Source organism: Salarias fasciatus, chromosome 1 (genome assembly GCF_902148845.1).
Source record: "Salarias fasciatus chromosome 1, fSalaFa1.1, whole genome shotgun sequence".
Taxonomy (NCBI): Eukaryota; Metazoa; Chordata; class Actinopteri; order Blenniiformes; family Blenniidae; genus Salarias; species Salarias fasciatus.
Window position 1 is genome coordinate 5,752,916 of NC_043745.1, and position 26,742 is coordinate 5,779,657.

The 26,742-nt window shown below is 45.9% G+C and overlaps 1 protein-coding gene across 3 annotated transcripts; it reads left to right on the top strand.

The window, feature by feature from the left end:
* The first annotated feature begins 5,738 nt into the window (after positions 1 to 5,738).
* LOC115393797 (plakophilin-3-like) lies at positions 5,739 to 26,683 on the top strand. 3 transcript variants are annotated; one of them, XM_030098917.1, is made up of 13 exons: positions 5,739 to 6,011; positions 15,029 to 15,111; positions 17,571 to 18,187; positions 18,277 to 18,400; positions 19,647 to 19,851; positions 19,961 to 20,120; positions 21,366 to 21,474; positions 24,150 to 24,314; positions 24,395 to 24,565; positions 24,660 to 24,813; positions 24,953 to 25,148; positions 25,347 to 25,434; positions 25,640 to 26,683. In XM_030098917.1, the coding sequence occupies exons 1-13, from the start codon at positions 5,801 to 5,803 to the stop codon at positions 25,679 to 25,681; spliced, it is 2,325 nt and encodes a 774-aa protein (XP_029954777.1). In that variant the 5' UTR covers positions 5,739 to 5,800; the 3' UTR covers positions 25,682 to 26,683. The 3 variants fall into 3 exon arrangements, with proteins under 3 accessions (XP_029954777.1, XP_029954769.1, XP_029954785.1); XM_030098909.1 differs by having other exon boundaries at positions 25,644 to 26,683; XM_030098925.1 differs by having other exon boundaries at positions 24,398 to 24,565.
* Positions 26,684 to 26,742: the final 59 nt, after the last annotated feature.

The window sequence follows — 26,742 nt, forward strand, 5'->3', positions numbered from 1 at the left end:
GTTTTGAATTTAACAAAAACCCATTTTAATTGGTAAAAGAAAGTTGGAGAATGAGCCAAAATAAAAAACTAAAATGTACTGAAAAGACTGACAGTTGTCAAAAACTGAGTATACTGTTTAATATGTGTTGTTTACCAGAGAATAGACTATTTTGACGAGTCTATCACATTGCAGATATCCAGATAGAGAAATACTACTTCCTTTTCCTCTCATTGGCTTCCTGCTCCTCTCTGATTCCCACATTATTGTCATGAGGTCAGGTTTGGAGTTTCCTTCATGTCCTTTAGCAGAATCTGAGATTTCCTAACCATGAAGCGGACAGCTGAGATGACATTCATCATGTATATTGTGCAGCTTGAAAAGCATTCCTGGCAGCAGATTGAAGGTCTCCCCTGAGTCCATGCTGAGAAAAACACTCATGTAGGTCCTGAGATGAGGGAAAGATAAGAAAGATTTGTTCTTTGCAGCATTTCCTGGTCCAGTAGGCGCTGATCTCCCACTGAAAACAGAAATGAATATTAAAAATGACAACAATTATTGTTGCACCCTTGTTGTTGCAAAAGAACTAATTAAAGTCCTGTTTCTCCTCATGTTCTTAAGGGCTGGTGACCTCGTCTTCTGTTATCACGTTTTAATTGTGAGTTTTACTAATAAGGTACACATATCAAAATGCATGGTCCATTCTGTCTGGGGCCAGCAGGTGTCACTGTATGACAGCAGAATGATGCTACAGAACCACTGAGGAACCCTCTTTACTGCTGTATTTCTTCTGTTTTAGAAGTCTCACAGCAGAATTTACAGTCAAAATGATAAAGTGTTCATCATAAAATGAATGTGTCGGGGGAAAGGAACAAGAAAACGTTACTGAAATATAAAAGTGACTGAACAGTTTAAAGACACTAATCAAACACCTGAAAAGCCCTGAGGTCACACTGGGGTGGAGCCGTGGGATTCCTGGGTTCATCTGTGGAGTCTGCATGTTCTTCCTGAGCTGTCATGGCGTTTCTGTAGCTTCCTCCTGCAATCCACAGGCTGTCGGCGACATTAAACTGAGTGTGTCTCTGTGAGTGCTGTGGCTGCGACCTGAAGAATGTTTTGTAATTCCTCTAAATATTTTCTCGTGGTGAAACATGTGGACTGCAGGCTGACCAGGAATGTTCTGACTGTACACTTCCTTTATTATTAACACTTATTCTTCCTGTTTTTATTTCTGCCTTTTATTTAGGCATCTAATGCATTGTATCTGTCACATCTTTGATATAAAATAGGTTCAGGAGGATTTAAAATAAATGAATTTTGCTTTAAAAGGATGAAAAAAAATCACATTATGCAACTTCATCCCATTCCTGTAAAAGAGAACAAAGGCTGTTAGAGTTAGACCACTGGTGCAGTTTGGACGCCATGAGGAGGCGTTCAAAATGGTTTATTTGTCTGTATCTAAGCTTCAAGCTGTCCCTGCTGCTTCATCTGGCTGCAGGACGCCTCTCTGCCTGTTCAGGTGATGAATAGCAGAAAGTATGAGTCCCAGATGCTCTGAATTCCAGCTCCCTCCTAGTCTGTGAAGACAGCTATCTCTGCCCGCTCAGCACAGGACGGGCAGGAAATCATCATTTATTTATTACCAAGAGTTGAAAATAGTTTAAAACTAGAGATCATCCTGTGCAAAATTCTGCCAACTCATTCATTAACTGTAGTAAAGAACTCCAGCAATGTTTTTTTTTTTTTAAGAACAGAGATGAATGGAAATAAAGCAACAAGAAGATTAATGAAAACCAGGCAGAGAGAAAGGAAACTGAAAGGAAAGGAAAATGGAGACTGTTCAGAGAAAAATATGAAAGCTAAGTAGAACAGGCATGGGGGAGGCACCATCATGCCTGCGGGCTGCTTTGTTCCTACTGGAGGTCCGAAAAGCAAAAATGACAAAATACGGAAAAATTTATTTCTTTTAACTGACTTAAAACGACACTAAGGAACTTTTCAACCTTAATAAAACATTTTAATATCTTTTGTGATGATACATTGACTTACAACTAGTTGAATGACCCTCTGTCACGGGCTGAGGGCGTCAGTATTGCTTTCACTTGGACTAAGCAGCTGTGAGGAGGGTGGTAGGAACCCTGCACACTAAAAAACTCCAAATGTGCGGACTGCTTTACGGCATGCATCACATCATGATATAACATTGTTTAGCCACTATTAGATTCATTACCTCGTCGCTACCCGTCCTTCACACAGCCACTGGAAACAAATGAAGGCGAGTTCAGTCCGACAGCACGCCACCGGGAGCAGCATTTTACCACGCCACGCGCTAGTCCTCATGGGAACTGTAGTATTCCTTCAGGCAAAACACTACCGCTTTTGTCCACTGGCGCCGCCAAAATCAACGAAAACTGAAAGTTCTTTAGTGTTGCTTTAAAGCTGGGGTAGACAATGTTGTCCGAAAGCACTTTTTGTCATACTGAGTGAAATGCTCCTCGCCCCCTGGGAGAAGTCAATACATTACGTGGACGGAAAAAAGTGCGGAAAAAATCTGACCACTGTAGCGGCCACAGGAGTGTAAAAACTCCGACCAATCGTATCGCGCTGACCACTCTTAAGAAACCAATCAAATCCCTTCGCCATTCTACCAGCCCCCTGCGCGTACATTTCAATGGCGTGCACTGGCCCTGGTTCAGAGCGCACGCGCGTTGCCAAGGAGCTCTCGGCGCTCGCGGCTCGCATGAAAAATAGAAGGAAGCGGAGCGGGCGCGCTGCGCTCCTATGCGTGTTGTGTGCGGCAGTCAGAAAGGTTAATAACATTGGAGGCGATCACAAACTCCGTGCGCGTGGCGCTTCCGCATCCAGTGCGTTCGCTGCCAATGGGAGCTCGTCCAATGGGGTGGGAGCTGGGCGGAGCCTTGGGGAGATGCTACATTCGTGCTGCATGCTAGTTTTGAAAGTTTGCGACCCTAGCTTTAACAGTTTTAATCATTTTAGCTATTTACCATTACATTTTTAACTCCACCTTTTTCTGTATTTAGCTGTTCTTGGTGTTTCAACCACTCATATTTTATTCATCATGGCTTTTCAGTGATCAGTGTGTCTCTGTCTGAACCCTTAATGAGCTCAGTTAGCTCTCCCAGAGGTGAGGTTGGAAACATTTCTCATCTGCAGTGAAATTAAAGTTTTACATCTCCTAAGATGGTTTCTTTCAAAGATGTTCTACTGAGCAACAAAATGTTTACGTTTTTTTGCAAACTATGAAGTTGCAGGGTTCAGGGGGGTAAATTTCCTCTGATAATAATTCATATTTTGAGCCTTTCTAACTGAATTGTTGACATTTTGTTCTCCTGCTACATGATCAGTCACTGAATACTGAAGAACTAAACTGGAACTTCAGGGGGAAACGAGGGGAAGAGTTGGCTCGTAGTCAAAACAGGAGTGAGGACGGTGAGAGTGAGGAGGGAGAGACAAACAGAGCACTCAGTGGGACCGAGAGGAAACAGCATGGGCGACAGACGCAGGAGGGAAACAGCATCAAAGCAAGAAGGAACAGCAGCAAGGCTTTAATCCTCAAACAAATCACACATCTGTGCTTGAACTTCACCAAAGGAGAGGTGTGTGTGTGTGTGTGTGTGTGTGTGTGTGTGTGTGTGTGTGTGTGTGTGTGTGTGTGTGTGTGTGTGAAGTTGGGAGATGGTTTATGTAAGAACACGAAGGTTTCTCAGGTTCCTCCCTGCTCCTCGGTATCGCCGCTCCCCCAGCTTCCCAGACCTCCCCCAACTCTTCCACAACTGACCCACATTCCTGGAGCCTGAAACAATCCCACTGAACAATCCCCCCATCAACAGGAAGGCCGGCGCTCTGCTCCGCCGTCCTCATCTGGAATTCTACTCAGTGAACAGAAACATGTGTTTCGCTTTGAGAGAGAGATGAAGTGGCGTTCTCATTTTCCCTGAAACATCAGCTGAGCGTGACCCTGACTGTTTCATAAGACAGGCAACAAGTTTCACGTTTACATGGTAACACTGAAAACTCTGTCCGTTTACACTGAAACAGCAGAGACACGACGTAGTTTTCATGATGGGCCACTGGTGGGGGCTGTTGTACCACACACACACATGCAAGCAGATAATACAATATAACAACATATTTCCACTTTCTGCATGGAGACAAGTGATTCCACAAAGCTGCGTTTTCATCCAAACACACAACGCTAGAGTTGGTGCATTTTCAAAACGTTCCATGTTGTGTTTTCAGTGCCTCTGAGCACTGCTGTTGTGTAAAACGTTTTGTTTTTTTCACTTGAAAATATGGCGAAAAGACGGAGTGAGATTAAACTTCACTGTTTGTGGTCACTTGCTGTTCTTGCACCACCAGCCAGTCACTGTCTATCAACTGAGTGTTCCTTCTCCTCCTACTTCCTCCTACGACCCAACAACATGCTTGCTTGAATATTTTAATTCAGATTCATTAGAATGATTGCATGAATGTGCGTCTGTGCCGGCCCTGAGGTGGTTGAGACTTCTGACCTGAGGGTAGAACTCAGTGTTCTTTGTAGATAAAGCCACTGCTGGAAGTTTAAACATTTCAGAAAAACAGTGACGGAGACCTTGGGTGGTGACATTTAAACCTTTATGGTGAGTTATCTAGAGAGGAAACAAAATAATGTCATTGGAAAGATGTGTGTCTGACACTTAATCATTGTGAACTGGAGAAATTCTCTCCAGATGGTTCGTATTTCTTGTCTATGTTTTGTTTTAGTACTTTTTTTTCTCTTTGTTTACACTAAGAGTGGATGATATGTTCCTCAAGCAGCCAATCCTTAGAGAAATTATTGGTTCTAACTCATTATAAGGCACATTTAAAAGGTTTGAGAGTGTGTGAGAGTGTGACACGCTGAGGGAACAGAGGGTATAAATCCCAGCTCTGCTCTGATCTGACTGATCGGTGGTAAAAACACTGACATCCTGTGAAGGCGGTTCAGTCTACTTCATCTGAAGGCCAGGAGGAGGATTCTATTCCTGAGAGGAGGCGACCTGAGAGGAGGTCACTGAAGGGGGTGTCGGCTGGCAGCAGGTGGATCAGTCCTCCGCCCTGGTCAACCCTCCTCTCTTTCCCTCTCTCCTGTCTCTCTGTGTCTCCCTCCCTCTCTCTCTCTCTCTCTCTCTCTCTCTCCTCCCTCTTTCTCCCCCTCCCTCCCTCTCTCTCCCCCGATGGAGGAAGGACGCTTCACTACAAACTTTTAGTCACTGATCTGTGTGTTTTGGCTTCTTAAAAAAGGTGTTTCAGGCGTTGTGATTTGTGATTGTATTTATTGCTAATCATGTTTAATAGGTTTTAATAAACGTTGTAGTAAAGTCAAAGTCTCTCCCCCGGCCTCTCTCTCTCTCACCCTCTCTCCCCTCTGCCTCTCTCTCTCTCTCTCCCCCTCTCTCCCCTCTGCCTCTCTCTCTCTCCCTCCCTCTCTCTCCCTCTCTCTCCCTCCCTCTCCCTCTCTCTCTCCCTCTCTCTCCCTCTCTCTCTCCCTCTCTCTCCCTCCCTCTCTCTCCCTCTCTCCCTCCCTCCATCTCTCTCTCTCCCTCCCTCCCCCCTCTGTCTCTCTCTCTCTCCCTCCCTCTCTCTCACTCTCTCTCTCTCGCTCTCTCTCTCCCTCCCTCTCTCTCTCCCTCTCCCTCTCTCTCTCTCTCTCGCTCTCTCTCTCTGCCTCCCTCCCTCTCTCTCTCCGGGCGGAGCTCCATTTCCAGCGGACAGTCTCCGGGTGGAGGACCGACTCTTCTGCCTCTCCTAGCGGACAGCTGGACTCCTTTCCTCCGGGAGAATGAACGTGACGGCCGCGGCGGCGGAGGGCTGCTTCCTGTCCGCCCTGCAGCCCAACTCCCCCTGCACCACGTACGCGGTCCCGGCGGACGGGCCGTGTCTGGACCCGCTGGCCAAGGCTCGGAGGGTCCGGGAGCAGGTCCGGACCCGGCTGGCCGAGAGGAAGTCCTCCTCCCTGACCCGGCTGGACGACTCCCGGCTGGGGGCCACAGGTGAGCCCCGTGCAGGGTGTGTGTGTGAGAGAGTGTGTGAACTGCTGGGAACCTGTGTCACCATAGAGATTAATAACAATGATTAATTAAGATTACAGTCATTGATCCAGGAATCCGAGAAAAAAATCCCCAGAAAGTATTAAAACTTGTGGACATGAATGATGGAAATATGTTAATGACCTGCAGACCTCCGCTGCCTTGACCATGACTCCTCTCTTTTACCCTAACTCAGTCCGATCGATAAAAGTTGATTGATTACAGTATTTGTTTAGTCAGTTTGATGTCCACACTGGACCAGAAGGACAAGGACACACAACCTGCAGCCTCATTACACACTCATTCACTGGGACCAGGGCAACATAGAAAATCAGTCAACTTTCAGCTTCTCCCACGACCAGATTATGGTGAAGCTTAAATTCAGGCTGAGAAATGCTGCATGTAAGATGGGTTTTCACGAAGTCTTCCTTCCGAACTCCCTGGTTAGCGACTCTTCAGTGTAGTTTTGACAGTTAATGGTGGATGCACTCATGACCCACATAACTCATTCTCCGAGTATGATATGGCCCAGTTCAGTTTAGAATCAGATGAGCTGTTGTTTGGTCTGAAGTTAAGATTAGGTGTTAAGATTAACCATGGTTAAAGTTCACTTTGAACTGAGCTCGAGTAAAACAGAAAAAGTTCTTTGAGTTTTGGATGTCTGTTTAGATGACGATGGCGGTCGAAGCCACTGAAAATGCAACTTTTGTTCTCTGAGCACGTGTGTCTGTGGTTTCATTTAAAAAATAACCAACAGCACAAACTCAGGGCATAAATATGAAAGTTTTCTGAAATGAGGACGCAATAACATAAAATGAAAAACAAAGAAGAAAGAAAAACATTGTGTCTTTCAGGCAGAGATTTTCCCTTTTTTTCAATCCTTCTCAACAATGTCTTGGAATTTCTGCCACTGGGGAGACGATCCAGAAGTAACACCCCCTCAACTTTATTAGTGAACCCATAAAGAAGTCAAATAGGTGAAAGCCCAAAGCGTCCTCTCTGTAAACCTACAGTTCAGCATCCTCACTGCTTTCAGAACATTTCCAGCGCTGTGAAAGGCATCGATGCTGTGTGTTTGAGAGAGCAGGGAGTTCCCAGTGCTCTCGGCTCGTTGTGTTTCTCTGTACAGCCGTCAGGTCTCACAGGCGACGTCAGTGTTTGTCCCGAGTGGGCTCACACGCTGTCCATACTTCATACTTTGAGGAAGTGTGTCAAGAGCTGCTCTCAAAGCTGAGGGACAACAGTTTTTCAGCACGCATCGTTTCCCGAACAGTCAGTAAAACGTACAGTACTGAGAAGAAAACTCTGGATTTAATAACAGTTTGATATTAAAATGATGTTCACATGTGGCAACGTAGCAGTAACGCCCTGTTTACACTACAGTGTTTCAAGTGAAAATGCATTGTTTGCATTTTTGTTTATGAACAATTTTGCGTTTACACAAAAACGTTTTGAAAACGATGTCCGTTTACACGAAAACGGCAGAAACGCTGAAGACAGTGTATTGGTAATAATGGTGTCTAAGCCATAAGTTCATAGGGTTCATCAATCCAAAAAACCTTTTCTCAGTCGCAGAGTCACAACGTCTCTGGGTAAACTTTGGGTATGCAGTGACGGCGTTCTCAACAAATTAGCATCCGCATGACGCCACCCACCACCAGTGTGACGCTACAGCATTCCCCAAGGTGCTGCATTCGAGCGCTCTGGTATAAGTATCAGTATCTGCAAATTAAATTTGTAGAATTTATCACAAACCTGTGAAATCCCGTTTTACTGCTGCGGAGTGATGTGGAGTTCCAGAACATTTGCAGCTCCTGCAGATATCTTTTCTGTCAAACTAGTCAGTAACTCAGACACAGACCTGGAAACTGTTTTTACTGGAGCAAGATTGAAGTGGTGATTTCTCCTGAACCTCAGAACACATTCAATGGCAGTTATGGCGCGTGAATGAGGAATGAGCTGCAGTATTTGTGTGGACTGACATTGACTCACGTTGAATTTTAAACCAACAAATTACAGGAGGAGGTGACAATGTGCTGTAAAAGCCAGAAGAAACCCTCGAATCCTCCATTGTTGTGTTGGTTTGTTTCGAGCAGGTTATAAGAGATCTTTGGCCTTGAAGTCAGCGTCAGACAGAGTGAGCATTTTCAGAAAATCCATTTCTGAAGCTGGTTTCAAACATTGATGGTTTGAGCTCCCTGTAGACAGAATGCCTCTCCCATAAAGAAAACTTAAGTCATCTCTGTATGGCTGAATGAATAGTGATAATAATAATCCAACCAGTTGGGAGAATAAAAAACACTTTTGTTTTGTTTTTTAATGTCGTACAAACGCAACAAAATTTTATGTATTCAAAGTGCAAAGCCTAATAGAGTACACCTTATTTCTTAATTCAAACTCATCATTTCAACCATTCTGACTGATTTACACATTTATTTAATGGCATGTATATAATAACACCATCCGTAACATCATGTGCAAGCAGGAGTATTCAAATGAGTATTCATAAAATTAGACATACAAGTGAGAAAATACTTTTTAAGTTCACAAATAAAAGACATGTCAGGCCAGCTGAGGAAACGCCTCTCACTAAAATAACAGCAGCGTCTTTGATAAAGGCTGAGCTGAATTACTCCTTGTAATAGAATACGCAATAGAAACGCAATAATCACAAACACTGAAATTGTTTTCAGGCTTGGTTATTACTTAAATGGTGTGATCTGGAAGACAGCCCCGATAATCCATATTTAAAGATGTAAAATAGCTAAATGTGTTGACGCAGTATCGTGTTAACATCTGTATTGTATGTGCAAACCTTTAGTAGTTCAGGCCTAAAGTTCTGATTTTGTATCACACACACTATAAGACAGTAAAATACTGTGGAACAGTGAAGTGAAACAAAGTGTGAGAGAAGCAGTGATTTAGCACAGAGCCTCTGGAGAAAGCTGTCTGCTGCATTAGCGTGGAAGTGTAATCAGTGACCTCTGACTTCTGGAAGTTCCTCTTTCATCTTTGAGATTTCTTGGGTGATGATTTAACTGGACAGAATGAGGCTAGTTTAACAGTGTACAGGTTTGTTTTTTTTATTTATCAGGCATGTCAAACCAGGGCAAACGGTACACCAGCTCCAGTGTGGCGAGCTTTTGCTGCTGTTACAGTGTTGACAAGTGGACGAGCAAAACATGAGCAGACTCTGAGCTTTCATGTCGCAAAAAATGGAAATAGATGATGGGAATTTCCAAAGTTGCAGTTGAGTGGCTACAACCAGTGCTATGCTATAATAATGTCAGCTCTCTTAGTGGCTGCCACACATGGTGGAGGGACAATGGAGTGAGGCAGGAATTGGTTTTAAAACCTGGAAATGACTCAGTACCTTTGCACTTCCGGTTGCCTGATCCTGAAGTTGATTTTTATTTTTTTTGGTTGTTGTAATTTGGGCTAATGGTTTCTGCGCCGCTGTCGTGTGAACGGACGCCCAAAACGCAACAAACGTTTTCTGTTTTCACTTGAAAACGCTGTGTTGATTCTTTTAGCTGTGTTTGATACTGTCATGGTACACTTTAACAGGCAGTATATGAATGCTGGAATTATGATGCACGAAATGAAACGTGGGCTACGAATGGCATCCTTCACTTAGCCTCTCACTGCTCTGTGTGACATTCAACGCCAGCGTGAAGCTGGTGTTTAATAAAGCGGACTGTGCTGGATGTACGTGACGTCCAGACATCTGTCTGAATACACCACCGTCTGAAGTCCAACACAAAAAGTAAGAAAAGTCAAAGAAACAAACAGAAAGGGCCTTTTAAGAGTGCAAGACCTAATTGGAAACACAACCCAGGTCAGTGACCTCCTTTGTGTGCGGAACATTCTTTTCCAATCTCCTCTTCACAGCGTGTTATCACAGTCTATTTTAGAGCGCTCTGTAGTTCGGTCCGTTCTCTGCACTGCTGCCTGCCCTCGTACCTGCTGACGGGGTCGAAATACTCGCTGCCAGAACATGATGGAAAACCAGACGTGCTTTGCTCTAATGAAATGTAGCAGATTCTCAGATCTGTGGCTTTCTGTTTGAGGAATGAAATGCTGCTTGGGTTGACTACACACACTGAAGACACGCCAAAGTCGTGCAGAGCACAGGGTAATGAGAGCGTTTTCTGAAGGATTTTTCACCGGTGTTGTTGATTTCTTGAAATCAAAGTGAGTTTCTATGAAGTTTGAACATACTCATGAATTATGATTATATGTGCACATTGTGATTTTCAGCAAAAGTAATTGAACCCTGTTGTGTAAGTGAAAAAAAATCTACACAAGTCCCAGTGGTGGGTTGACTCAGAGACTTGTGAGGGTAACCAGCTAGGTAAAGGTCGGTGCACCGGTCAGTCTGGGAGGCACACACACACACGCACACACACACACACACACACACACACACACACACACACACACACACACACACACACACACACACACACACACACACACGTGCACAGTCTCGTATTTCTATCCTTGTGGGGACCTTCCATTGACTCCCATTCATGTCTAGCCCCTAACCCTGACCCTTACCCTAACCCTAACCCACACCACAACAAAGCCTAACCCTAAAGAAATGTTTTTGCACTTTTACTTTTTTCAGTAACAACAACATGGTCAAGAAAACACTGTTTCTCCTACTTAGGACCGGAAAAAGGTCCCCACAAGGCACGTCGTTTCACGTTTTGCTATCCTTGTGGGGACATTTGGCCCCAACAAGGATAGAAATACGAGAACACACACACACACACACACACACACACACACACACACGGATCAGGCAGGGTGAATACACACAGGCGGGCAGAGATTCACCATGAATACCTCAGTCCAGAGTATTCAGGCCTGTTATGAGTAAAAGTCAGAGAGTTTGAGAGGCAGCAGGTATGTGTGTGTGTGTGTGTGTGTGTGTGTGTGTGTGTGTGTGTGTGTGTGTGTAATATCTCAAAAGCACAAAAAGTATCCATTTGGAGTCAATATGTATCAGACAGAAAGACTCAAAGGTGAAAGACACTGTGGAAACACCAAGACTGGAATTTTTGGGAGTGGATACAGGTCAAAGGTCAAGACAAACACAGCAGAAAAGACAGGAAGTGATGAACTGTGAACATGACCTTAACCTGATGCAACACACAATGATAAAGAGTGTTTAAACACACTCACTTGCTTTATATGACGCACTCTTCGCACTCTTCGCACCGCACGCTCACGACACACTGATAACATTTTGGTATTTGTACAGTTCATTAACAGTGTGCTGATGAAACACCGAGAGAGCAAGGTCGTGTGTGTCCTTTACAAGGCAAATATTTATTGTGAGCCTCTGCAATCCAGAAGAACATTCAGAAATAAACCAGCTTTAATTTGAGAGTAAAATAAAACACGAGCACAGCCGCTTTAAACAAAGAAGAGTCGAGCTGATCAAGGAGAAGTAGGAGGAAGGTACAGTAGATGCTGGAAGCAGTCCATCACAGGTCTAACACACACACACACACACACACACACACACACACACACACACACACACACACTACACATGATGGATTATGATGAGAAGCCACAATGCAAAGAGAAAGCCAAAGGGTTTTGAACCTGGGGTTTTCTTGCCATGAGGTGAGACTGCTAACCACTACACCGCTGTGCAGCACTAATCAATAACTTCACCAACGTCAGTACGTAGACATTGTTTTTATCAGTTTCTTCATGAACTTAGGTTGTTTTGTATTGATGTACTTTAACATGCACTGTGTAGAAAACAGTTAATTCCAGAAACTAGAAAGAATTTACATTGGAAACAATTTTAAATAAGGCTGTTTGTGTCCAGTATTGCAATTTAAGTGACTCCTCTTGTAAAAGTGCTTGAAAGAACTTTTATGTGTTTGGCCGCTTTGTTTTCAGGTGAAAATTCAAAACCTTGGTAGCATTGTGGAGTTTCATTTCCACAACTATTGTGCTCAGAGTCACTGAAAGCTGGACTTTTCAAAAACAGCTCCCAAGGTGGGACTTTTCACGGTGCTCTGACTCTGTCAGCGTGTAAACTGGGGTAAAGACAACTTTATGAAAATGCTCGGGCTTCGTCTGTTCAGACATGCAACCACTGGCTGCAGTGAATAGTTCTTCTTCTCATGCTCAATAGATGGACAATAATGTTGTTTTCCTCCAGAGTGTCAAGACTCCCAGTCCAGATTCCTCTGGTCCTGCTCCTGGTCTTGGTTCTGATCCCGGTCCTGATCCCAGTCCGGATTCTCCTGGACCTGGTAGCTTTAGAGTTGGCCATCACCGTAATAACAATCCAGCTTGGCCGTCTGTACAGTTGTTCTCTCATTGTTAATGTTTCAAGCATATCGTTCCCTGTAAACATGTATGTTTGGTTTCACTACAAAAACAAACAACAGCGCCCACTAGTGGCCCCACATGAGTACTGCCATTTCCATGGAAACGGACATGATTTTTAAGACATCAACGTGAAAGTTCCTTGAAACGGAAATGCTAAACCGATGTGTTTTCACTTGAAGCGCTGTCGTGCGAGCAGGGTCTCAGTTAATCTGTTACTAATTGTTCATCATAATGTGCCGCGGCCTGACCAGCAGCGTTCGTGAAGTGGAGGTGAAACGCTGTAGGTATGAAGTGAGTGGAGTAAAACACTGTACTTTTGCTTGCTAAGGGTTTCGTCACCTCTGTCTACTATGATAACCCCAGTCCATTGAAAATGGGCTGCTGTGTGTGTTTGGTTGTGTGTGAGCATACCTTCTCTGACCTCCGATGTGGTGATGCTAATGCTCAGGCATGCGGCCCGGCTCCTCTCCCCGCTGCATTTCCTCCCTCCTTCCTGCCGGACTGGGCGGTGTGTGTTGTTTTTCTCCAAGCCCTTTGCCTCAAGACACACTTCCCCTCTCTGCCTCCACTCAAGAGGAGCCGAGAAGGAGTTTTATTAAAAAAAAAAAAAAAAGAAGAAGAATGGCTCACACAAAGGAAGGAGAATCAGGCTCAAACCAGCTCAGACAATCATCTGAACGAGGCCAAAGCACATTACTATGAGTTGTTGTGTGATCCTGGTCCTGGAGGTCCTGCAGACTGCATGAGTTTAGAAACCTGAAGCTTTCAGTTTTCAAAATTAAATATATACAGACGGATGAGAGTCAATCCGTCCAGCCAGGGGTGACGACAGCCCGAGGCGTACGTCATTCTGCAGGAGTAACATTGTCGTCCTGTATGTGCCCCAGTGCAGTCAGCACTTCAAGGAATCTGGTTCAGCTCTGGGTTTGAGGGACTTTCTGAGCTGTTTTTCTCCTGCTGCTCAGGTTTCCTCTGATACTCCAGAGAAATGCAGCCAGTTAATTGGTGACTGTAGAACTGAACAGGATTGTCCGTCTGCTGGCAGCCTGTCCTCAACCCGCCCAGCTTCTTACAGAACAGAGAGGTCCAGTCCTGGACCTGGTCCTGGTTCCCTTCAGTCCTCCATGTTTCAGGTCCGTCCTATTAGACTGTCCTGATCAGGCTTTGTTCAGGACTCCTTGATGGCGTAGTAATGAGATTCAGATGGGTTGAAGCGGGGAGAGTCTGAGACGCCTTTTACGTGTGAAAATTCATCAGTTTTGAATTCCCCAATTAGAAAAGTTTTGCATTTACACAGTGACGTTTTGAAAATGCCTGTTTACATGGAAACAGAGGTGTAGTTGTCCTGCCCGGCCACTTGTAGGTGCTGTTGGTTGTTTTTGTCATGAAACCGCAGAGAGCAATGCGCTCCCAACATTACCTCTGTGTGATTGTTAGCACTGAGATTGTCCAGGATGTGGTCTGCTTCCTGTTCAGTGTCAGCCGGGATCAGATCCACCTCTGAGTAACAGCTGCATGAATGGATGTTTGATTCTGACATGATGGAAACTTTAAAAAGCCATTTTAGACCGTGATAATCAACTGTCTGAAAGGTTTTCTTGATCCATCAATCTGTGACATGGACCATGGTCTGCTGGTCGCACTGATTCATGCTGAAGCTGCATTTATTCACATTAGTTTTATTTCTCGTCATACTGATTGAATTCTTTCCGATTTAGGGATCAACATTCACATTCTGAGACATTTCATCTGCTGTGTTTTTGTGTTTGAGAGTGATTAGACACGTGCTTCGACTCGGGCGGTCCCTCTCCCACGCCCCTCTGTGTTTTCCTCGCTCCTGCAGCTGCTTTGTTATTTGGAAATGTGCTCACCATCAGTAGCGGGCTAACGCAGATGACTGTTATTCTCCCTCCGGTGGCGTTGGCTAATTGCAGTAGTGGAGCTCCACAGACGACGGCTTTATTACAGTGGACACACTGGAGCTAAACTCAGAGTAAACAAACTGCTGTGAGAGAGGAAAGTTCTGTTTCTCAGTGTTTTTAAGCCACATGGAAGGAGTTTGTGTAGAATTCTCCAGCAGACTCTTGTTCTTTTGGTTGAATCTGGTTATAATCACGAACTCTAAAAATATCAGCGAAATAAAGCTTTGGACTGGGTATTGTTTTTTTGATCAGAGCTCATGAAGCACGTGTTTATGATACGATGAAAGTGTGTTTTCCATATGTCTGTCCAAACACCCATCATTATTACCTGTTCCATCCAAGACCGGGGTGTGAGAGCTGAGGGGACGAGTTCACCTGGAAGAGGTTATGACTCCATCACAGAGATATCACACTCACACATGAACCCAGCACGCATCTGGGAAAAGCTTTATGAGGAATTATTGAAAGAATTTTAATTTCACGTTATTTTGTTGCTCTTGTTCCAAATTTTTTTAGATTTTAATATTCGTCAGCATCTTTTTCTACATACAGATTTACTTTTTATTTGTTTTTTCAGCTTGTCCCAACAATTTTGGAACAAAACAGTAGCTTAAATTAATCTTTTTTTTTTTTTTTTTTACATTCCATACATTTTAAAAACCCTAATCATTTATCTTTTTTTTCTTTTCTTTCCAGATTACAGCCTTCCTGAAGTGAAGAGCCACTCTCATGGTTTCAGTTCCAGGTCCATGATACACACACCCAGTCGCATTATGTCTGTGAGTAACACCGTGACCCCGGCACCACATTCAGACTTCCTGTGAAAGAAAACCCGATTGACAACCCTTCATAGAAATGTCAGAAAGTGACAGAAACCAGCAGTAGGCAGGTGCATGGAGCTTCATCATCCTCACATTTTTTCTAGTAATTTCAGTAAAAAATGCAAAGATCCACTCACAGTAATGTGTACATGACATTTTATAAGGAAAAAATGAGATCTGAAAAAGATATGAATTGCTCCAGATAATAATAATTTAAATTTGTAGTAACAATATTCAGCAAATATTAATACAGATAGATCAGTAGTTTTGCCTTTATGCAGTGTTGTATTAAAGCTCATTAACCATCATTCTCCCCACTTACATCCTTATGGATGCTTGCGTGTTTTGGAATATTTGTGCATTCATGCACCGGTCATCCTACTACAGGTGCCTTCTTAGTTCAAACTTGCCTCATTAATTTGGTCCACAATCTACTGCAATAGCGTTAGCGGGGCCCACTGAACACATTGCTGTCGCAGGAGTTGAGGGGAAGCGGCATGAATCACGGTCTGAGCCACGGAGCAGCAGAAAGTGTTCCAGGTGTGAAGCAAGACTGACGTTAAGATCACTTTAAGAGGCGTGTGGGGAAGCAGACAGGATGGAGGTTTTCAGTGGTTTTGGAGAAGTTGGGAGACTTTACAGGGAACTTGGGGCTAATAACGATTAAATCACATTTTTCTCAGTCCAGTTTCAGGAAGTTTCCATCCATTGTTGCCACGCAGCAGTTTGGTGTGGTGGAGGAAGGGGTGGAGTCGGTGTTGGTAGAGGTGCATGTTTGAAAGAAATTTAGTTGTATTCTTATACAATGACAATAAAGTTTTTTCATCTTCTTTATGTCATGAGCATAACGATGGAAACATATATCATGGGTGTTCAACAGACTTCAGTTCAGGGGCCACATACAGTCCAGGTCCGTCTTGAGTGGGCCACATCAGTAAAATAGTACCTGAATATCATTTAGATTTAATCTTTAAGGTTTTACCTTGTTGTGGCACAGAGTGTGCATGATGAAAATGTCTGTATTTTTGCAAAAAATCAAAAAGTTACGACCAAAAATTAGGACAATCTCAATATAAAGTCAGTTTTAATGAAACCTTCAGTTGTCAGCATGATTTTGATGCTAATGCTAGCTTGCTACCTTTCATGGTGGAATCACCGATACCTCTGTTCCAGTCTCCGTTTTGTGTTTTCTTTGAAGTTTTTACAGTGTGCTGTAGACTCTTGCAGATCAAGCCTTATGTTTGACACCCTTTAAAACAGGGACTCGGATGAATGGCTGCCTGTCTTGTTGGGCAGGTGGAAGAGGGAGGGCAGCTGTCCAGAAACAGCAGAGAGCTTCATTTGTCTGTTTTTTGTTGAGTGCGGGGAATCCAGACTTAAAAGTTTCATGGAGGTTGTTGGATGGATTCCAGCTGGACGTTGACAACACTTTCCAGTGTTTTTGACATGAAACAGAAGTTAGATACGGGCTGAAAGCTACCGAGGGAGTTTGTGTCAAGTCCAGTTTAGATGTCAAAGACCCTGCAAGCAAATGCCAGTGAAGTTACACATTAATGTGGGGAGAGTTTTTTCATGATAGAAGCAACTGCTTTGTTCCTCTTCAATCAATAATGAACATTTTATCAAATCATTTGATTCTACAAAACTGTGAACAAATTTACTGCTCACTTCATTTCCTATTTCAGGATTAATAATATGCATAGATTGGTTATAAATTTTTTGTCGTGGCTGTTGACAGGAATGTCAAAATGTGTACGCATTCTTTCAATTTTTTTGGATTTTGTTCAAGTAAATCTTTCCTGGATCATCACTTTTCTCATTGTCGACTCAAGTGTATTCACCGTTAACCGAATCGTCCTGTGAAACGTCTGTTTGGTGTTAAACTACATCCTGTGAGCCAGACTCCAGACAAATATAAACAAGTTTAATTTCCCACAAGTGCCGCAGACCCGAGCAAAGCCCCCCGCCCCCCACGCAGTTCAGACATGGGTCTGCTGAGACTGAAGGCAGAATCATCCGAACCGAGAGCAGTGTCCAGTCGTCCAGAGCTGGGTGTAGATGGGTGTAGGCGTGAGGTGGTGGGAGGGCGTAGCTTTCAGCCAGTAGTCTGTAATTTCATGGTCTGGATGTTTGTGACATTAGAGAGATACTTGGCTCCAGCTCGCTTCGGCCTTGCAACATGATACGAAACAAAAACATATACTGGAAATGTTGAAACCACAGTGATCACATTCATGCATGTTTGGACAACACTACGTCAACCGCTCCATTCACTGATGTGTCCTACTCAAGAATGCCTCGCCATATGGACAGGGGGAGGTGTGGGATCCAGCTGAGCTACCTTTCCTGGGGCCAGTGTGTCCTCTCACCTGTTATTCCCCCCCCCCCCCCCCCCCCCCCCCCCCACAACCCTCCAGGTGCCCACAGCTCCCCTCCACTCCTCTGGGTTCTCCTCTCGCTCCGCGGCTGAAAGCAGTTCCAGGGTGACGCACAAAGAAAGCAGCATGGTCCAGAGCAGCGTGCAGACGTCTCAGCACCACAGCAGGAGCCGGCGCTCCAAGTCCCTGTGCCAGGGGGAGCAGGAGGTCCTCATCCCCATCACCGTGTCGGCCCCCCCAGAGAACGGCTCCGTCCCGTTCGCCGCGCCCGGGCCCGGAAGCCTCCGCCGCAGCCTCAGCGGGATCCTGGCCCAGGACAGAGGTTACTGGCAGGAGGAGGCGGTCCCCTCGCAGTACACCTACAAAGGCCCCTCGCATCGCACCATCAGCCGCATCACCAACAGGCAGCAGCACTGCCAGCAGCAGAGCTCCGCCTTCGGCCAGGAGGGCTGGGTGGGGAACGGCCGGGGCCTGTCCGCCGCGGGGGACAGCTGGGGGGCGCAGTGGCAGCACACGTCCCGGACCAGCCACGCCGCGGGGAGCTCGCAGTACACCCCTCTGCAGCGCGCCGCCTCGCTGCGCAGCCTGAGGAGCGTCGGGAAGGGAGTGGACGTCCTGGAAGGAGCCTCAATACACAGCAACGACCCCCTGAGGGAGTGAGTAGTGACACTCCATCACGCACACACACACACGGTGTGTGAATGTGTTCAGTGTGTAATGTGTGTGTCTCTGACTGTGTGTGCAGGTTACAGAGTCTGGACATGCCGACAGCTGTTACGTATCTGTCTGAGGCCGACACAGCTCTGCAAGTGGTGGGAGCCGCGTACATACAACACCAGTGTTACCATAGCAACGATGCTAAGAACGAGGTGGGTGCTTTCATTTCATTTATGTGTGTGTGTCGTGAATGAGGAAGGTGTGGCCGTGCGCTGTTACAGCGCACTCAGGACTCTTGACTGACTTTCCTTCTTTTTTTTTTTTTAAATTGCAAACATGAACAAACAATACAGATAGACAGAGACATGCAACACGACAAGCCACAACAGAAAACAGAGAGGAAGCAAAACAAAACAAAACAACAACAACAACAAAACAAAAAACAAAACAAAAAAAAAGAAACTAAACAACTAATGAGTAAGCTATTTGGTGTGTATGATGTGTGTGTGTGTGTGTGTGTGTGTGTGTGTGTGTGTGTGTGTGTGTGTGTGTGTGTGTGTGCATAAGGACTGCATAAGGTTTATTACTATTTACTGAAGGTGAGATGTGATCTGCTGCCTACATGACGGAACGTGGTTCTAGTAGTGAATGAATAAAACCATGTTGGAAGACAATTGTCAAGTCATTGCTAAGATGAAGAAGAAGAAGAAAAGGGAGAAGAAGAAGAAGAAGAAGAAGAAAGTTTCTGACTTTTAAGACAAAACTAGTCATTTACCTTCTTACTGAAGTGTAAATGTTTTTTTGCTTCCATAAAATCTGAGTGTAAAGTGAATCCGTTTGTATTAAGTGGGCGGTGTCCCTCAGGGAACCGCCCTGGGTCCCCTGCTGTTCCCCATGTATATCAGAACCTTGATGAGTCCCCGTGATTCTATTGCACTGCTACTTTTATGCTGATGAATCCAGTCTATCTGACCTTAACTGTCATTTATTTGTGCCACAAAAAAAGGAGTCAAACCTGGATACCAAACACACTGTGACTGCATGACAGCTCTGTATTATGACGGAAAGGTCTCAGTATCAGTTTCCTCCTGATCCTTGAACTTTCTGTCCTCATGACAGGTATCATGTCATTTAGGAGTAAAAAATAAAGCTGTTGCTGCGACACACACAGTGTTCACACTGTCACGTGTCAGAGCAAAATAATGTGACTGTGTATACAAATGTCGGTGTGGATGATGACAGAAAACATCTGCATCATTACACACACACACGCACGCACGCACGCACGCACGCACGCACGCACGCACGCACACACACACACACACACACACACACACACACACACACACACTCATATTACAGGGTGTGGAAATGCCACAAATGATAGAGAAACTGAAAACAAGCTGCAGGTGGTGGAGAGACGGTGATGCTTGATGACGCTCTCTCTCTGTTTCTAAGGTTCGTGTTCTGCAGGGGGTTCCAGCTCTGGTGCGTCTTTTCTCCAGCGAGAACTCGGAAGTGCAGCGTTACGCTACCGCCGCCACGCGGAACCTCATCTATGAAAACGCCGAAAACAAGGTGGCCCTCATCAGCTCTGGCGGATTGACGCCTCTGGTTAACAGCCTGAACCAACCTGATGAGGAGCTGCAGAAGTCTGTAACAGGTACTCACAGTGGATTATATCACTATAGTTTTCTTTGCCTCCATCATTCTGGTTTCATTCCTCGTGCCAGTCCGTCAGCAGGACATGTTTTAATGTTTGATGTCTGCAGGTATCCTGTGGAATCTATCCTCCAGAGACAACCTGAAGGAGAAGCTGTGCGTTGAGGCTTTACCACTGCTGACGAAGAAGGTTCTGATTCCTCTGAGCAGGAACTTTCCTCTCAACCCATCCGAGAGAGACATCTTTTACAACACAACCGGCTGCCTCAGGTGAACACTCCAGGTTATTTTCCATTTAAAGGCCTATGTCACACACACACACTACCCTTATTAACACACACTGTCTTCAGTCTTAATGCATGCGATCTGCAGAAGGGTGAATGGATGAGTGTGATGATGGATGAGACATGAGAGTAGTCAGAACGTTAATCACTTCACATCCTTCATAGGTATGGTTTGTACAAAAAAAACATGTTTTCACTGAAATTAACAGAAAGATTGTTCAGATTCACTGCATATGCCTTTTTTCAGGATACAAATGCTGATTATGGGGAATGTTATTCTGAATGTATTATATATCGATATCACTAAACATCGGTTTTTGGCCATACAAGTAATATGAATATCGCCTAAATTATTTATATTGTTGCTTCCCCACTGGAAAGAGAACTTAAAATTATCTTCCCGAAAAATACGGTGATCTAAGGTGGAGGCTTGAGATAATTATGTGTCAAAATTAAAGAAGATTGTATGAGAGTTATGTTTTAATTCAGTAAAATGCTCTGTCTTCATGCCATTTGTTTACCTCGTCTTTCCTTACGTGGTCTTAATTTGCTGTAATGAATTATTTAGACTAGACAAAGTAGTCCAGATTGTACTGTGACTGCCTCAGAAGAGCAACTTTGAACTAACACTGTTGAGCTCTCACATGAAAAGAGAAGAAAACAGGCATCGCACCATTAACCACACTGTCTCCACAGCACTGTCAACATAATGTGATTAAATACAGAAAACACAACAATTCCCCAAAGAGCGATCCTGAGGAGGAAGACCCTTCAAATGGGAGGAAACAGGAAGTAGAATGTGGCTCAGAGGAGATTCCATCCTCCTCAAACCGCTGAAATCCAGACAGTGAAGCCAGAAGAAACAAAACAGAACAACAAATGAATGGTCAACATTTTTGAGGGGAACAATAAGGAGAAATAATCCAGATGCTGCAGGAGAGAGCACTCCCTATAGGAGAGAAACAGTTCCTGTCAGACCATAGAAAGAGTTCAAATAAGGACAGAGGTGTGACCCTAACCTTGACCCCCAGCAGCTCATCCAGGCCTTTCCTTTTAGACTCATTAGTATCTTATGTTGATGAATAGTAACTAACTGAACTCGTCCTTTGTAACACACGTCATGATCTTTTCCCATTGTACTCGGTGTTTTCTTGACAGTAGAGACGAGGCTACTGATGAATGAGTCTTTGTTAAAATGTCTTTTTTTTTGTGTGTGTGTTTGTGTTTTTAGAAACTTGAGCTCGGTGAACCAGAGAACGAGGCAGAAGATGAGAGACATGCCAGGACTGCTGGACTCGCTGGTGTCCTACATTCAGCAGGAAGAGAGAACAGATGATAAGGCATGTCATACAATATACATAACACACACTCTGTATTAATGTCCGCTCTCAGTTCTCTGAGGTCTTTATGGAGGCTGCAGAGCAAATTCAGACTCTTCAGACTGCCAGTGTTTGGCGGTTTCTGTAAAGTGGGGTTGAGATGTATTGCAGGGTTTGTATTAGTGAGCTGTCTGGGCTTCCCACAAGAAAAAATGTTTGTCGTCACTAATGGACAATCAGCCACAACTGCACTTTCATTTTAATGTCCTTCACCTTAATGGAGAATAGAAGCCGACAGAATACAATCCAGTTTTTGAAAAAGAAGTAATAGCGACAATAATGAGCTCCCAGCTGTTTTCCCCTGAGCTGAGCAAGCTTCAGAACATATCATAGAAGAAATGACTGAACTCTGTGTTAATGTTTCATACGCTGGATGGAGTTTCACCGCCGTACCGCTGCCTGCTGCTGCTGCACGGACACAGTAAACCGAGTCCGCCTCCTCGGGACGGCTCGGGTTTCCCTCATGTTTAACTGCCTCGAGGTGAACATTAAGCCTGCAGCCTGACCCCCACACTCCCGTACGCAAAGCCTCGTCCAGCTGACATACAAGACGGTCTGACACGGTTTTGACTCCTTGTTAAGATGTAACTGAAGATACTTCTGAAAATCAGCTGAATTCACCAAACCGAAGTGGGTTGTTTTCTGCTTCGGGGCCGTTTGAGACCAGTGAGCCACCAGGAGTGGATCAGAGTTTTCAGCCTGAACATCCATCTATTTTCTTTACTACTCAGTTGTTGTTTTCTTTCCCAGCTCAGTAACAGAAGGAGGCGGGACTCCATCCCCAGCTGACTTTACAGAGAGAGAGCCATTATACACCCCGACACATCGCACACACACACACACACACACACACACACACACACACACACATACACACACACACACACACACGCGCGCACACACACACACACACAAACACACACACACACACACACACACACACACACACACACACACACACACACACACACACACACACACACACACACACACACACACACACACACACGCGCACGCACATAAATCCACCGTCACTAAGCAACCTCACATACGTGTCTCTGGATTGTCGGACGGAGCTGAAGAGAAGTCATCCAGGAAAACAGGAACACTCCACACACAGTTAAAGCTCTGAGCTGGAACCCCTGAGCAGCCGTACGACTCACTTCACCTCACATTAACTCTCTGAACTGAGGTTTTCAGAGCAATTCCAGACGTTTTGGGGCCTCCGGACCTTCCTCAACAACAGGGACCGTTTTGCAAACGTTGCTGAAAATATAAAAAGGCCAAAAACACAGATTCATCCTAACCCTGTGTTATGAGTGATGAGAAGATATCTCCTATCTCCTGTCTTTAATCCAGTTTTAATTCTATAGTTCCAGATACATCGCAGTCAGGATCAGGCACTTTAACAGAGAAACAATCGCACATGAAGGATTCGAACCCTGGTTCAGTTTGGGGATAACAAGAAAAAAGCTTCAAGTTGAATTATTCTGAATGTGTTGCTGTTTTTCAGTCTTGAACAATGTTAATGTAGATGTTTCATCTGTAATACAGGATTTTTTTTATGCACTTTTGAAATGACAATACGTTTAAGCCAACATAACTTTTGTTCTCAAATGAAAAATAAGATGAGCGGTGATGACCTGTCTGCCTGCTGTACCCTCAAATCACTTGACTCTCTGCAGTTTTCCTCCCTCGCTGTAATAAGTCTGAGTGACTAACAGTTCATTTTTTAGCAGGAAGCGTTACAGAGTTGTCCATGAGGGGGACTCCCAGCGTCTCGGCTTGTCTGGGGGGCTTTAGAGCTGTGTTGGTGTCGGAGGTGTGTGTCGGGGCCCATTAAGGGGATTCCTGACATAGTGCTGTTGTTGTAGTGTCTCAGTGACGACCCCCCCTGCTAAGCCGCACGTACAGTACACACTCTGAAACATGGCGGAGGTGCCATCATGCTGTGAGGCTGCCTCTCCTACTGGGGGAATTTCAAGATGGATGAAACCTGGAGATTACCGACGTTTCACACCCAGCGGGTTTGAATCCCGTCGCCCCCAGCAGCAGCGGCCTCTGCTCCTCACACGTCTGTTGGGTTAACCATGAACCAGACTGGTTACGTCCAGATCAATAATCGACAGAAGGGGAAGTCTCTTTCTGCTTCACCTGAGTGTGTAACGGCACGTGGTGACCTGTGTCCCAGACTCTCTCTCTCTCTCTCTCTCTCTCTCTCTCTCTCTCTCTCTCTCTCTCTCTCTCTCTCTCTCTCTCTCTCTCTCTCTCTCTCCCTCTCTCTCTCTCTCTCAGTATTGCCTCTTTTGGAAGTGAAAGTCCTGCTTTCCTGGTGAATTTTATAACCTCCTCCTGTTCCCAATAATCCCTTGAAATTCCACCCTAAATCCTGTTTCTCTGATTTGATCCAGTTTGACTTCAAAGAGGCGGGAGGCAGGGCTATAAAAACCAGCTGATTGAGGCACGAGAAGCTGGTGGAAGAAGGAAAAGGAGGGAAGACCAACTCAGAGAAGAATAAAGAGCACATTAGTGATTGGAAAGCTGCGCTCTGCCGCTGCACATATCTGGAGTTGACGCCAGAAGCTGCAGCTTCTTCATCAGACTCCCCTCTTCATGTCCCTCTCTCTCTTCTTCAGGGAGTTGAGAATTCTCTGTGCATAATGAGGAATCTGTCGTACCAGCTGTACACGGAGCTTCCCCCCTCCGCCCGGCTCCACCTGGACGGCCCCGTCAGGTCCTCCGCTCCCCGGGAGGTCGACACCATCGGCTGCTTCTCGCTGTACAGCAAAAGAAAACCCGAGGTGACACGTGCACTCCCAGAGGCTCGGTCTGCTGCTGCAGCTTCCAGTTCGGTCCTTAAGTCGTGGCTGTCTCCCCGCAGCAGTCCAGCCTGAGCGTCCCCACGCTGGCCCAGCCCAAAGGCGCCGACTGGCTCTGGCACCCCAAAGTGTTGGCGCTGTACAAGCTGGTCCTGCAGAACGCAGAGAGCAGCTCCACCGGCCGGGCGGCGGCCGCGGGAGCCCTGCAGAACGTCACGGTGGGAGAAGGCCGGGTAGGGTCGCTCAGGGTTCATTTCCCGCCGTCCCGCCTCGTCTGCGGTCAGACGCGTGCGGCTGACGGCCGGTGACGTTCCCCCTCTCCGCCAGTGGTCGGCGCTGCTGAGCGGCGTGGCGCTGGAGCAGGAGAGGATGCTGCCCGTCCTCCTGGACCTGCTGGACACCGACAACGACCTGGAGCTGAGGCCTCTGACCGGCCTGCTGCGGAACCTGGCCCGGCACTGCAGAGACAAGGAGCGCATGGGTGAGCGCTCTTCAGCTCACCTCGCTCCCGCCTACCGCAACGTCTTACATCAGTACCAACGCTGACGTCAGAGTCCAGAGCGTCCTCTTTCACCCGGCAGCATTAAAGCTCTGTCTTCCTCTCCGCCTGTGTCCTGAAGCTAAGACCTCGGTGAGCGTCCTGGTGTCCAAGCTGCCCGGCGACGGCCACCAGAACACCCTATCCAGCGAGGTGGTCGTCAACATCTGCGGGACCCTCAATCACCTGGTCTCCGGAAGCTCCCTGGCAGCCCGCGACGTGGCCTTCTTCAACGGCCTCCCGAAGCTGGTGGGGATCAAGACGTCCCACGACCACAGGTAGGATCCCAACGCTGGACTGGAGCTCCGGCCACTGCCTGGTCCTGGTCCTGGTCCTGGTCCTGGTCCTGGTCCTGGTCCTGGTCCTGGTCCTGGTCCTGGTCCTGGTCCTGGTCCTGGTCCTGGTTCTGGTCCTGGTCCTGGTCCTGGTCCTGGTCCTGCGGTTCATCTCTCTCCTGCTCTGCTGTCGGGTTTCAGCTCCGGGAGCCTGAAGGCTGCCAAGGCGGCGTCCACCGTCCTCTGCAACATGTTCCAGTACAGCAAGCTGCACCGAGACTACCGCCTGGTGAGCCGAGCAGGGGAGTCCTGGAGGTGGAGCCGGGTTCTTCAGCTCCGCAGCAGAAGCTGACCGGCCTCATTTTCCGGCTCAGTTCCTTCCTTTTACCACAAAGCCACTCTGTTTTTTTTCTCACTCCTTCACTGTCAGGCCTTGTGGGACAGTCGGCCGTCTGTCCTCCAGCGTCCTCACTGTTTTCCTTTGTGTTTTCCAGAAAGGGTTCACCAAGCAGGACTTCAGTGACGCCTCCATCTGAGTTCTTCAAACCCAGACGTGCTGCTGCGAGACGGCTCTGAACCCACACCGAGTTATCGCCCTAGCCTGACGTTTACCAGCCTGTTCTAGAGAAATAGACCCAGACGACGCAGAGCTCTTAACCCTGTACAGCGTTTTCTAGTTTTATAGGAGAGTGAATGTGAGATTTGTGACCAGCAACACACTGAATGTACGTCCAAAGTGCCTTCGAACCAGCGATTGTACGGACTGACAGGAGAACGGTGATTTCACAGTAAAAGACAAAAAAAACATGCCCGGAAGAAGCTGAGTCAGGAAGAAGCTTTTAGTTTTGATCTGCCTCGATTATACAGATGAAAACTATTCAACGTTCAGAGAGTGATCGGAGTGAGCGAGGGCAGAAGTGATCCACATGTGGGGTTGGTCTGGATCAGGATTAAAACTGGAGTGACTGATAGCGTCCTTTAAGATGTGAATGTGAATCTTTGATACTAAACTAACTTGGAGAAAACCAGCAAGCCTGAAGCTGTTTGTAGCCGTTAAAGTGATCACACGCCGTACTGCTCATCCACCATGTCTGTTCGTTTAATGTTTAGTGTGTCGGAGTCGTGTGAAGAAGAAGTTCTGCTTCGGTTTGACAGAATGTCTGAGCAGTTTGAAGGGAAACAGCCTCACAGGACCGGCGGCTGGCAGAATTATCGACACCTCCAAACTTCACGTCGTTTCTTCGTTTCTGGTCCTCTCAGTTTGTTTGTGCCAATAATTCTGCGGTCTGCGGCGTCTGTGATCACATTTCAGAGCACCGAGTGCTTCGTCAGAAGGTTTTAATGTGTTTTATTCTCATTTCCGTCACTGAGTCGTGTTGCCTGCCTTCTGTTTTGTAACGGAGTCCCAAACCAGCCGACTGGCTGGATTAACACTTTGCTCCAGTTGTAAAATGTGTGAATGTTCCTTTAAACTGAGTGTGTATGACTGTGATAATCACAATAAGCAGTGTTCAAATAGTATTAATCCCAATAAATAAAAGCAACTTTGTTTATACTGGAGTGGATTTTGGTTTGTTTGTTTTTTAATTACTTCAAA

Bases quoted from the DNA above. Each gene is read 5' to 3' on its own strand.
- LOC115393797 (XM_030098909.1), top strand. From the start codon at position 5,801: ATGAACGTGACGGCCGCGGCGGCGGAGGGCTGCTTCCTGTCCGCCCTG. The intron at 6,012-15,028 runs GTGAGCCCCGTG...TTTTCTTTCCAG, and splicing joins CTCCCGGCTGGGGGCCACAG to ATTACAGCCTTCCTGAAGTG. The intron at 24,566-24,659 runs GTAGGGTCGCTC...CCTCTCCGCCAG, and splicing joins TCACGGTGGGAGAAGGCCGG to TGGTCGGCGCTGCTGAGCGG.